This window comes from Patella vulgata, chromosome 5, assembly GCF_932274485.2.
Source record: "Patella vulgata chromosome 5, xgPatVulg1.2, whole genome shotgun sequence".
In the NCBI taxonomy this organism is placed as follows: Eukaryota; Metazoa; Mollusca; class Gastropoda; family Patellidae; genus Patella; species Patella vulgata.
Window position 1 is genome coordinate 24,917,988 of NC_065883.2, and position 14,757 is coordinate 24,932,744.

At 36.7% G+C, this 14,757-nt stretch overlaps 1 protein-coding gene across 1 annotated transcript in view; it reads right to left on the minus strand.

The window, feature by feature from the left end:
* Positions 1–6,595, minus strand: part of LOC126820871 (amiloride-sensitive sodium channel subunit alpha) — a 110,180-nt gene extending 103,585 nt beyond the window's left edge. The window contains exon 1 of the mRNA XM_050549010.2: positions 6,207–6,595. Coding sequence (XP_050404967.1) covers positions 6,207–6,208 — 2 coding nt within the window. The 5' untranslated portion in view covers positions 6,209–6,595. The remainder of the gene's footprint in view (positions 1–6,206) is intronic.
* Positions 6,596–14,757: the final 8,162 nt, after the last annotated feature.

Consider the following 14,757-nt stretch of genomic DNA (forward strand, 5'->3'; position numbering starts at 1 on the left):
TCTCATCCCGGAAGGGCGCCTATAATGCTGAATTGGTGGGTCGCCCACGACGAGATCCTTGGCGCCCATAATTCCCAGTGACATTGTTTAGGCAACCACGAATGAATTCCTTCAGATGATGTTCATATCAAAATATCATAATACGCCAATATCGCAAATTCAGCCTCAAAATTGAAATTTTCCGTCATTCTCATAGTTCCTCTCCTCAGTTGCAAACCCTATTTTCCAAAATATTCTGGGGGGAGAGCACCATAAATCATTCTCCGAAGTGAGGCACGTATATCGGCGCCCCAGGCCCAAGAAGCCCTTGCCCCTGTGACTATCGTAGACTCTAAAGAAGTTTATGTTCTCGCGTAGTTTGGGGGGGGGGGGCTCTTTTTAGTTTTCGGGCCCTTTTTTAATCTTTCACTTGCATTTATTTTATGAATTAGTAAAGGGGTATACTCCAGAAAGCATCATTTAATGATTTACAGTCAGTTTTTTTAAAAAGTACCACCCCATGCCACTATAAGTCATAACATGCCAGAATACCGTATCAAAAGACAATCGCATTGTGTGAGGTGGTCTTTAAGCCTGTTAAGGTTGACGACAATATTACAGAATCACATAACGTTCTCGTTCTGGTCTGTTTCATCAGTTGTTTATATTGAAATATTTTACTGCATGAATAATTCACACACATTACATTTACTTCGCTATTTTAGCAACAACAATGTAAAACAGAAAATTCGATTTTTTTTTCAAATCTCACACCGAGTTTTATTTCAAGCGATTTTAAACAATAGGGTCGTAAACCAATAATAATCGGAGATGACGTGGAATATATGAGTGTAACATAATTCGCATATAAATTGAGATTAGCATGCAAAAGAACATATTGATTTTGTAGTGGGAAGAAGACTTTGAAACTTAAAGGACAATATTGGTGCCAGTCATTATCACATATGTGATAGAGCTGGTTAAACACATTCCAAATATAATTTTATCTCAGAGATCATTGCTACGATAGCTGAGTAATACAGTTTTTCTGAATCGGAAGTGACGAACGCCAAAGGAAAACACGAGTCACCTCTCTATATAACTGACTGATGTGACGAATGATAACGGATATACGGGCGAATTTCTGCTCACTAATAATTCCTTCGGAGACCAAAAGTTGTTATATGGGACTGTAAGAGGATACCTGACAATTCAATAAAGTAATTGAATGTCATTAGATAAGAGAACACGAGAAAAATAGAAATATTCCGTACATTCCCTTATTTATATTCATTCTATACCTTATAAAAACATGGTAATGCACGGACTTTTTCTGTTTTTCTTTCGTGTTCACTTATCTAGTGACAGTCAATTCTTTTTATGAATTGTCAGATATCCTCTCACAGTCTCACACAACAACTTTTGGTCTTCGAAGGAATTATTAGTGAGCAGAAATTCGCCCGTATATCCGTTATCATTCGTCACATCAGTCAGTTATATAGAGAGGTGACTCGTGTTTTCCTTTGGCGTTCGTCACTTCCGATTCAGGAAACCTGTATTACTCAGCTATCGTAGCAATGATCTCTGAGATAAAATTATATTTGGAATGTGTTTAACCAGCTCTATCACATATGTGATAATGACTGGCACGAATATTGTCCTTTAAAGATTCATTAACAGTCAGCACTGAGTCGTTGACTTTAACATAGAAAGTGTATAGCAGCGGTTAATGAGCCCATGATACTCGTAACCATGGCATCTAAAAAACAATATTGGATTTGTCTAAAAAAAAAACCAACAAACAATTGCATTATTTAAAAATGCATTATGCAAGAGCTAAATCTGCCTATTTCAGGTCTTTCTTTAGGCCTGAAATGTTATCTAAATTATTAATTAGATATTAATTAACCTATCCAGGCCATAATCAACTCTAGATGCCAGCACTAGCCTGCGATCTTTAGTGGATTGTAAGCCGATTTACTGCATAACTTTCCTTCTCTATTAAACGATTAAATGGATAATCGAGACTGTGCTGTTTATCGTACTGACTTTAGTAATGATGACCGAGGCTTATGGGAATTTCAGTCGCTTAGTTCTCGGTTCATAGTGGATCAATTTGAATGGAATTTTCACCAAATTGCCTTTACATTATATAGTTTTTAACTATTATAGTGAGAACTGCCAACTCGTTACCGAATCTCCCATAATGTATCTTTAAGATTTAGATAACTGCTGGTCGTTGTTGCTACACTAGTTCAAAATCGTGATCGTGATGGTGGGAACCTAGCATTACGGGCTGTAGTGAAAGCATTTTCGCTATTTTGTTACTGTCTTGTTATTCTAAAATTATTATTAGTATGTTATAAGATAATTAATTTGTTATTTTTGTCGAAAAATGATGTTATTACAGAAAAATAAAACACATAATAGATAGCAATCAATTTTTTTTCGATGTTAAGATGGTGTCGCGGTTTGCCCAGGCACCGAGTTTGGTAAGTCGACGTCCGAAAAAAAATTCCACGTAGCACATCGTATGGCGTATACCCGTCTTCATTAGCCCAGTCGGGGAAGAAAAGTAGGACGTTATACCCCACTTCATTTTCAATTCAGAACTGAATTATTGACGTTAAACCACATTTTATTTCATTTTACAGCAAAGTATTTCACACTTTTCTTGTTGATCCGGGTTTTCAAGAATAGTCTGAGACTATAGTCTTGAAAGTAGACCACGTTAAACTTCCACAAAGCAATAATTTATATTAAATGTTTGGGATTTTTTTAATAGAGTTCAAGTAAACAACTGTCGAGATTTGTTTTAATCAATTGTACATTATTAACCCAAACGGCCCGTGGTTTAGTCTAGGGTGCCACAGAATTTCCAATTTAATGCTTTCTAGTAATATTGGGTGGTTTATGCTAACTATATGAATAATTACGTTAGGCGAATATGGGCGTTGTATTAATTATGTCCTTGGCCGTTTATTGGTTCCATATTCATAGACAAACTGAAATGATTGTTAAGCTGATACATAAACTGGGCTAAAATTAGAGTGACATTCAATTCTAGTTGAAAACCGGGATATCACGTCTGACACTTACGATGGAAAATTGCCATTACATCATTCGGTGTAATTGACCCATCACATAGTTAACTGCACAGATCCTGAGTCGTGAATGGCCAGATCTGAGCGTGACAGAGCTCTAAATGTCACTGTCCATGTTACTTGACTGATTTGAACTCTATAGATTTGAGACACGCATCGGATTCTTTAGAAAGCAGATACCATGTACATGTATATTCGTTAAGAGATATCGTTGAGGTTCAAGAGACACCATCTGGATTGAGTAAACCCCGTTGATTCGTTGTAGAGCCATATGATGTAGTAGGGCCCGTCAGTAAACTCGATCAGGGAGTTGGTGGGGTGGAGAGAAAGACATGATTATTTTAAGTATTGTAATGTCAATCTGTTTTGATATATAGATGTATTCAGGTAACTATAGTACTGTTGTTTCTGGTAGACAAACGTAATAGCAGCTAATAAAAAAATAAATACACAACGTGAGTCCTAAGAAAAGGATTACAAAATATGACCAGAGACAAATATAGGCTAATACAGGCTCATAAAACCTGTAGAAGGAGACAACTATGCGTCACATGTTGGATGTTTGTTTGTTTTTTTTAGAATTTTCGCTTTCCACATCTCACCAGCGACTCATATTGCTACACCTTCGTAATAAGGCGACATTGGGTCGCATAGAAAGACATTAGGGCTTCTATATAACGTCATTGCATATTCAAATTAGATTTTATGCAAACTTTGAGATACATCTGCCAAGCCGGTGAGATATGTATATGTATTGACTATAAATTTACAAGTAGAACAGATTTTGTAAGTGGTTTTCAAAGCGTTTTAACAATGCTGTTGATATATATCTTATTCTTAGGCCGAGCAGATCAGCAATAAGTTTATACTGAATATGATATTCTCTAAAATAAATAACGTTTTGCTTTCTGTGTGGGAGTCACAGTGTCAATTTAAAACTGTATTTGTAATTAAACAGCTGTTGCGGAGATGCGGGACAAAATAGTTTAAATTCATTTTTAAGTCTCGTTCTGTTTGATTTATCGGGAGTCACAATGATCTAGTGAGATGACACTAACTGACTCACTAACCAAAAATGAAATGAAATGGAGTTTAACGTCCGACCGTTCTGCACTGACTGGGCTAATGAAAACTGGCATATGTCATACACTGGGCTATGGGGGAAAGTTTTCCCGGACAGCCACACTACGACCTACTCTTATATCACATTACAATTACCAAGGGATCTTTTACGTGCACGCCAATGTCTACACGGGACCTCGGGTTTGCGTCCAATCCGAAAGACTATACGTTGTCCCAGGCCAGACCCTCTTTCCTGCACATCTGACAAGGACCTCCAGGTTAGCGAGTTAACATCTTACTTAAAGAGCCACCATGGCTTCCCGGCTCAGTAAGCAGGATGTCTGTGTTCGATCCCGGTGTACGCCGGGATATTTTGTCGTGAATTTCCAACCTAGTTTCCCTTTATCAAGCCAATGATGGGTGAAAGATCTCAGACCACCAGCTTAGAACAGCTTATCTCAATATAGAAGTAACCAATGGCGTTATATTAGTTCCTGCAACTAATTGTTACAAACGCGGAAAGGACGAGGGTGTGGGGCAAGAGCAAGCAATGTGTCTAGTCGGTGGAATGGAACGATAAACCTAGATCCACCCATGTACTCGTTGGCGTGTACGTATATATGAGACCTTGAATTTTATTTCTTATAGACAAAGAGAGGGAGAGAAATGAGGTTTGACGTCCACTCGACCCAAACTAGGTCATTTCGGGACTAACACATGGTTCGATTTTATTTCAATAATTCGCTTGCGCGTAGGGGTATTTAGCAGTGGGAGGAAACCGGAGGACCCGGAGAAAACCCACAAGGTTGGACATACGACCCTACTCCTTGTCATGTACAAGTAGGAAATAGAAACCACGTCAGTTGACTCAATGACAGACCTTATGATAGAGCGCGCACGTGTTAACCATTCGGCCATCCAATCCCGCTATAGACAAAGAGACTTACCAGTTAGTTTCAAAAATATTTATACTAGCAATAAGGGCGGAGATGTGACCCTGTACTTGGCAGGATATGATTACTGTTTCTTGCAAAACTAGTTCACTTTTTATTTGAAGTTTCGAAGCCGTGGTGGTCCCGTATTCGATCCCGGTGTTGTCTGAGAAAGATTTTGCGGCGTGACCCCCCCCCCCCCCCCCGTGTCCGTGGTGTAGGACTGGGGGTAGTCATTCGGGTGGGACGAAAACCCGAGGTCCCGTGTACACATTGGCATGCACGTAAAAAAACCTTTGACAGTTGCAATTTGAAATAAGAGTAGGTCGTAGCGCCGCTGTAAGGGTAAAACAATTTCCTCATAGCACACTGCATGGCGTATGCCTGTTTGCATTAGCCCAAACGGAGCAGAAAAGTAGGACACTAAACCCCATTCATTTTTTTGAATTTTTTTGGGGTTTATAATGTATTCCCTTACATTGAGGGGGTACATGCCGATAAGGAAGATGCTGCTTATAGTAAAGTTAGGAAATAATAAACATTTAACATGAGTTAATTGGTACATTTCATTAAAGATACATTATATAAGAGCTAAATCTGCCTATTGCTGATCTTTCTGTTATCGAGACTTTGTTTATTACCGTAACAATGGTAGCAAGTATTCTTATCTATTCCTTTTTCATTATGTTTTTAAAAAACTGCGATAACTGTCAACTCTTTATCTCAATCTTACATAATGAATCTTTAAGTAATTAATAGAAGGGCGTGAAGACTACTATAATTTAAATGGGTTTTTTATAAATCTAAGATAAAACACTCAAGAAATAGCTACCAGATCTTTAAATTTTACAAGTATGACATCTTAAAATCTGATAATATAATTTACCAGATTAACGGTGTATGTCCATTATTTAACATATTCATGATACTACAGGTTAATAATCCTCCAAGAAGCATCTTCTCTCTAAGAAAATGTAAAATGTCTACAAGTTCTCAGTTACAACTATCACAACCGCATTTTCAATATGAATTTATCATACAAAAGTTGAATGCCTTAAAATAAATTTTAAAAGAACCGATGTCAAGTTATTAAACAATCAAAAAAAGAAAATTAATTTAACATACTTACATGATGGAAGTTTGCAACTCCTAATGAGCACCGCAAAAAACAAGTTTAACGTCAAAAACAAAAATGTCTTGCCCGAGTGATTCACAATAATGGCGAAGAAACACGCTGGTTATTATTTAGAACAACTGCGATACAGAAATATTTATTACATCTGTATGTAAAATAAGCACAACATCTAGTCTATCACCTGTGCCTAATAAAATTATATGCTGGACTGTGTTAGCGTTAAAAGTATGGCATATTAATAATTCAATTATAGTTAAGGGTATGCTTCAGTAGATACCAAATAATAATATAAACCATGCGAGGACACAGCAACGATTAACACAGTGGAATAAAATCGATGTAAAGTTTTACAGAGATGCTGACGGGGATACCGTTGTCTCCACAATCCCACAACTTATTTGTCGGTATACTCTATCCAGGAATACTAACAAAAAAGCAACGGTTTCTTGGTTGATATTGGGGCTTTTATAGGCTCCGTGATCAAATTTAATCAATAAACTGTCAGTAATGATACTATCTTGGATATGGATCAATTGAAAGTGAGTAACAATTTACACGCTATGGTATTAATAGCTAACACTTTGTAAATTATAATCTAGCTAGCTGTGTTTAATGAGTATTCTGTTTAATTACAATGCGTTCATATTTTGATCAACTTGTTTTTTTATCCATTCCATTAGGAACATCACAAGTTAATTGCCCAACTGCATATTATATTATGTTTGTGTTCTGAAAAGTGGTTAAAGGTATGTTTTGTTTGTCATCAAATGAGACGAAAAGAGCATTTTGTACCTGATTTCAAATCAATTTGCTTTATGTGTAAGCAATTAATTTTGTTGTGGTCATCATAGACGTTGCACTTTAGAGATCCCTTGACAGTGGGCCACAGCACCACCGGTAGAGTAAATTTTCAGCCCATTTCACATTGCATATTAGGTTGGTATAGAAAATTGATGTTAAACCCCATTTCATTTCATTTCGACCCATTTAGAGAGAAGCGAAATTGTCAGAGCAGTAATAAATGTCGTGAAGAAGGCAGATGACGTTCGTAGAATAATTGATAACATTTTATAACTTCTTGATCATTGCGTTCGTTCCATGTCGTGGTCGCTATATATATGAAGAAACCAATTTGTTAATCAGACTAGCTGGATGTATCTTAATTAAGATAATATATATAGCTGAAGTATATGGTTGATAAAAATCTTCAAAGTAAAGGGGGTAATCAGACTTTATCAGTACTCTTAGAAACTGGGTTAATAACTTATGTAGAATTTAGTACATTATAAATATCATCGCCATTATATAAAAAGGTCAAAATGTTTGAAACAGAAAAATAAAATATCAGTAGATAATTTTTAATGCCAATATCGACAGCTCAGTAAATGTCGTTTGTCCTGTCGAGGTTGTCATATAGCTACCGAGAGTGACTGTGGCTCAGCGAGTAAGACGTTGGCTCGCTAACCTGGAGGTTCCGTGTTCGATCCCTGCTTTGGCGTGGTTCCCACTTGTCAGTTGTGCAGAATAGAGGCCCGTGTTCACATTGGCGTGCACGTAAAAGATCCCCTGAATTCGATATAAGAGTAGGCCGTAGCGCCGCTGTCCGGGCAAAATTTCCCTCACAGCACACTGTATGGCGTATTCCGTCTTCATTAGCCCAGTCGGGGAGCAGAACAGTAGGACGTTAAACCCCGATTTTAATAAATGAATATTTCTTGGCGATCTCTTTAACCAGTTATATGTACACTTTTTTGCAATACAGACGGCCTTCCCGCAAGCACGAAGGCCATTGACCTCTATATACACTAACAGACATGAGTGGTTTACCAGGTACAGCTATCGTAGAGAGCGAGAAGTGGGGTTTCACGTCCACTCGACACAAACTATTTCGAGACTAACGTATGATTCAATTTATATGTCTATAATTCTTCCCTCAATATACAACGCAACATAGCTGTAACAAATTAATTATTAGCCAGTTTATATTAAAGATGCATAATGTAAGATTTCGACAAAGAACTGAAAGTTCTCACTATAATAGGTACAAAATAGTTAGTGAAAAGGGGATATATTGAACATTTCAGTCAAATTACGTCATTCAGAGAGCGGAGTTACTGCCGTTAGAAAATTAGTGTAGCCTGATTGTCACTGCTACCGTTGTAACGATAATAAACAAAGTGTAGTAGTAACGGAGTGGAGGTAAGGAGTCTGGGCGTAAACTGATGTGTAGAGCCGTATGGAGTCACGTGACCGGTTAACAAAGGCTGTTTCCTCCACAAAAGTCTCGATTATCCATTTATTAATCAGATTATTAACTTGTGATTGTGTTAAAATCCGTGGAAAATCACAGCTATTCGATGCTCTAGAGAGTTGATTATTGATTTGGCATGTGAATGAATATCTGCTAACTATCTGCTAACCTATATAACATTTGAGTCCAAAAGAAAGATCTGCGATAGGCAGATTTAGCTCTTACATATGCATCATTAAGAAGTGAACTATTATTGTATATAAAAGTTACCCGATATACAAGAGAATTTTTTTTTAATTGCCCTGATATTAACGGATTTTTTTTTTTAATTTACCATATCTTTACGGGAAAGTTTATATTTAAATTGGCAAGATATTTACGGGAAATGTGTTTTTTAATGTCTCGATATTTACGGGAAAGTTTTTTTTTTAATTGCCCTGATATTTACGGAAAAGTATCTTTTTTAATTGCTACAATTTTTACGGTAAAGTCGTTTTTTATGGCCTTATATTTACGGGAGAGGTTTTTTTTCATCGGAAAAATGAGATAAATTCATTTGTATTGCCAAAGAGAAGAATGTGTTATATACTCTCAAAGTGGAAGGATCGCGTTCTCAAATTTGGAGCGAATCGATGTTTTGATTGTTTGTTAGTGAGATAAACCCATAATATGTTTATTTTAACGTGTTCTTTGAAAAATGTCTTATGACTTGTTAAATGTGTTCAAAAAATGAAATGAAATGAAATGGGGTTTAACGTCCTACTGTTCTGCTCCAAACCTGGGCTAATGAAGACGGGCATACGCCATACAGTGTGCTATGAGGGAAATTTTGCCCGGGCAGCGGCGCTACGGCCTACTCTTATATCGAATTCCAACTGCCAAGGGATCTTTAACGTGCACTCCAATGTGTACACGGGACCTCAATTTTCGTCCCATCCGAACGACTAGACAGCTGTCCTTGTCAGCCCCTCCGTCCTGCATCACTGACAAGGGGAAACCACGCCGGAAAATCTGGATGAACTTTCTCGGCCAATGCAGGGATCGAACACCCGACCTCCAGACTAGCGAGCCAGCGTCTTACCCACTTAGCCACGTGATCCCCCTGAATGTGTTCAGATGTGTTCAGATAATTAACTACAATTTGATTACTAAACTTACGCTGTCTGTTTACAATTAACCCCGCTTAAGAACAAACACTAAGTTAGTTGACCGACATTATAATTCTATAATTTGACTATTTAATTTATTCCGCTTCTATTTAAACATGCATTATGCAAGAGCTAAATCTGCCTATTGCAGGTCTTTCTTTAAGCCTGAAATGTTTTCTAAAGTACTAATTAGACATTAATTAACTGATCCAGGCCTTAATCAACTCTCGATGGCATCAGATTTCTCCGATATTAAATAGATTAGAATGGTTCAGCGATACTTTGATGTAATCAAATATGGAGGACCGAGACTTAGCTTCGATCAACCAGTACGGTGGTTGAAATTATTGCACACGTCTGTCAAACCTTCAAAGGCTAATATCTTCGCTCGCAATAGAGTAATTTGAATGAAATTTTCAAATTATTCATTTTACATCATCTACTTTCGAACTATTTATAGCAAGAATGGCTATTTCTTTATCTAAACCTTACATAATGTATCTTTAATAAAATTGGAACGGTTTATTTAGTCTGTGTTTAGGACAGGTGTGAAACGGAGGCGGCCATCCAGGGTCAATATCTATTCTCGAAGTAAATAGTTGTCTGTGTACAGACACATTTGTCAAACAAATTTGACAAAATCATATTTTAGACTTTGTCTCTATGTAAATTTTATATTTCTTATATCGTATAAATTTGCACTTTTGATAGTGTGAATCTTTATTTTTGTAAATGACATTTGTATCGTGTGGTTTCCAAATGATTGAATTTTGAAATTCTTGTGAATTAGCATTCTAGAATATTACGGATGGGATACTGTGATGTCATTACTATCATACTGTGTTACTAAGAACAGAATTAACCCATATTATCATGTTAGTGTTACTGACGTGATATTTAAAATATTTGGATATAAGTAAATATAACTCCCGGGTGGTATAATATAAAGTGGGTTTATGAAACACCCGTGAAGACTTAAAGGACAATATTGGTGTCAGTCATTATTACATATGTGATAGAACTGGTTAAATACATTCGAAATATAATTTTAACACAGAGATCATTGCTACGGGAGACTTGTAACAAGCACGTGAAGAAACGGGAAGTGACGCCAAACATGACAAACACGAGTTGTCCTTCTATATAACAGACTAAAGTAACGAGCCGTAACAGACAAACGATCGAATTTCATTTCACTGATAATTCCGTTGAAGTTGAAAAGTTATTATATGGGACGGTGAGAGGGTATCTCACAATTCAAAAATAGAATTGGGTATCACTAGATAGGAGACACGAGAAAAGGTAGAAAAATCCCGTGCATTCCCCAGTTTTTATTCATTCTGTTCTTAATAAAAACATGGTAATGCACGGACTTTTTCTAATTTGTTCGTTATCTTTTATCTACTGACAGCCAATTCTTTTTTTTTTGAATTGTCAGATATCCTCTCCTCGTCTCATATAACAACTTTTCATCTTCCACGGAATTATCAGTGAAATGAAATTCGATCGTTTGTCTGTTACCGCTCGTTACTTCAGTCAGTTATATAGAAGGACAACTCATGTTTGACGTCACTTCCCGTTTCTTCACGTGCTTGTTACAAGTCTCCCGTAGCAATGATCTCTGTGTTAAAATTATATTTGAGATGTATTTAACGAGCTCTATCACATATTTTATAATGACTGACACCAATATTGTCCTTTAAGTGATATGAACTTTAATCTAACGAACTTACAGTGAGTAGGACACGAGCTCATTAACCCGGAGTACCTATGTTCGACCACGGTGTTGGCCAAGAAAGTTGTCAGGGATGAAGTACGGAGGGCCTGACAAGTGACAGTGTCTAATTGTCGATATGACGAAAAACCGAGGTTCCGTGTACACATTAGTTTGCACGTAAAATTGACAGTTTGAAATTGAAATAAGAGTAGACCAGATTTCATGGTGTATGTCCATCTTCATTAACCCAGTCAAACCCGATTTCATTTCATTTGATTAACTTTTTCGTGTTTATGATTATTATGTTTTTAAAAAAATAACAACACATGGAAAATATTTAATAAAATATAACAAATAATTACAATATGGGAAACTCTTATTGTACTAGGGGTACCAAATGGGTGAATTGGAACTCTCGTCACCCATAATCTGTTCTATTATAAGACAATGAATTGAAACGGGGTTTAACGTAATACTGGTCTACAATCAACTGGGGTGAGGAAGACGGGCAACAGTCAAGGGTTCTCTTACGTGCACTTGCGACAGGTTCGCATATAGCCTTCTGCGGCAACCTATGCCCAAAAACAACTCGTGTCGCTGTGGCGTCACCAAAGAGTACCTGCATACTGTAGAGGTTATTTGAGTTCTCTAAATGATTCTCTGTTTAATGTATTGAAGTCGTTAGCTGGTACAAGTGACAACGAGAACTAGGCTAATCAGATATACTTTGTAGATTAAAATCGGGCAATGATATCATAACCTAGTAATCCAAATATGGTATCCTATGCTTTAGAAAAGTGAACACCCGTCATCCACCACTCCTCCTTGGGGCAGCTGAACAGTCAGATAACGGAAGTACCTGGCCAATTTCCCGGAACCAGTCTATGGCTCATGCAGGGTGCCCAAATATGCAGGGTATTACCGTGAAGGCCTTAGTAAGATGTACGTAGTTAAAGCGAGATTAAGCCTTCTATTGAAGATGTTAGAGGCCGGGATACAGACAACATAGGCGTTAATAGAGGAAGTCTGGGCTCGAGGCCGGGATGGAGGCAACATGTAGTTTTTCAGCCGTTAGATCTGAGTTCTAGACTGTAGATATTATAGTAACACATAGTGTACTATCAGAGTCTGTAGTTTCCTGTAGTACATATATAAACATAGTTATAACCACACCAAGTTAATTAATTAATCATTGAAGTTTTATACACCGAGTGAAAGTCCTGCCGTTTTTTGGAGATTCGTGACTAGGAATAGTGTCATATACCTACAGACTCAAGCACATTTACATGTTGTCGGATATCTATCTTTAAAGTTCAATTCAAAATACTTTCACTTAAACAAGATGTAGTGGCTATTCCAAATTAATTATCGATATACAATAATTTAGACAAATCAGCTAATCTCAAAAACGATGTAACTAATTCAGTTCATTACATTATGGATTTTTTTTTTATTGAAGCATTTATGTTTTCTTTACACACGGCTGATATCAATGTCGAGAGGCATAAGATGGTTCGAATTATATTTGCTTTATTGATGTTTTATTTTAGTTGGATTAAAACGAGGTATTATTAGTAGATTTTCTGTGAATTATTCATTAAATCAATTGCTGATTATCATTAGAGAGGTGAACTACACGAGTTATTTATTACGTTAATAAAAACCATTAAAGCGGCGGTTCTAGTTATTATATTTCGGTGAATGAAACTACCTTACTATGCGTTGGGGCCTTTAACCCTTTATTCTAGTCCCTGGTACCAACAGCTGGTAGAGACGAACGAATACATACGATATATTTTCGTAAATAGAATTTAGGGCGTATAACTCAATATTATTCGACTTAAAAAACACCAATTAGAATTCAATATTGCTCCATTTCAATCAATATTGATATCTTGCAGTAAGAAATATGAGATTCTGGTGTCAATAATTAAAACACTGTGAACATTTTAAAATTATTTGACACGAAATCTAAAAAAAATATGCAAAAAACCTCTACTGCGATAACAATGTGAAACGATGAATATCGATAAGGGTTGCCCTTTTGAAGGTTTGGCATGACGTGTGCAATAATTGCAACCACCGTTCTGGTTGTTGGAAGCTAAGTCTCACTTCTCCATTTTTAAATTAATCAAGATATGGCTGAACAGTTCTAATCTATTTAATATCGGAGAAATCCGATGCCATCAACAGCTTGGATCAGTTAATTAATGTTTAATTAATAATTTAGAAAACATTTCAGGCCTAAAGAAAGACCTGCAATAGGCAGATTTAGCTCTTGCATAATTATGTTTAACATTTAATATGAATTTTATCTGACAAACGGATATATTGGAGGACGATAAAATTATACCTAATTTATGAATACTTTCAAAATAAATGTTAAACTGTGCAATAACTGGGTTACACGTTTTAACATCTGATAGTTGCCACAATTATTCCATGTGGTCGTTACATTTTCTCGATTTTTGATGGCAATTGCGTTCAAAACAGTGAACATACAATTCTATCTGTCCTGATATTGTGGTAATTTTGTCTTATTCCAAGTTTTTTGTACATTAAGGATTACAAAGTTTAGTATATCGATGTAAATGTCGTAATTTCACATTCTCAGTGTTTGTGGTAATTACGTTCAAAACACGGACGGGTAAGTTACATCATTTTACATTCATATTTACGTCTTGTTGTATTGATTTTATTCTCGGATATGTGGGTACGGGTACGAATGGACTACGCGGGGATTTGGGGTCGGGGCTCCGCCATGCCATTGTTGGACCAGGAACTGGTCGCTAACCGCTGCTCATCTTGTTCTTCTTCTACTTCTTGTTGGGTGACGTTCTTCAAAAAAGTCTAAGGCTCCGTCAATTCAAGTCCGATCGACATGAAATTTGTCATGTTTCTTCTTTGAACAATTCTGCATCTATTTAGTGAATTAGATTTTTGAATTTCACCCAACAACAAGGTCAGTTCCTGATCCGTCGTACGATCGTGCTTGTTTCATGTCTACTGGCACAAAATTCAACCTGGATCACCTTAAATAATTTTTCAAATAACACAAACACAACTTTATGGATAACAATGACTAGCAACTTTAATAGTGCAACGTTTCAACTACTGTTCTTTTGTCGTTATCAAGCACACGGTAAACGATAATATGATACAAAAATCTTGGAGTAAGCGGCCACCGCTGGTTAATATTGAGCGGCTTGTTTATTCGACAGAGTAAGTATTTAAGTATAAAAATGTAGAAGAAGTCAAATCTACATGGCAGCTTTTGAAGAAAGAGCGCTAGCCACAGCTCCTATAACACCTTGTCATTGGTATAGGAAAGTGGACGACACCCTAGTTATCCTCAAGCAAGACGAAGATCCTACTGTCTTTCTAAACTACCTAAACTGCCAACACCCTCATATAAAATTCATTGTTAGG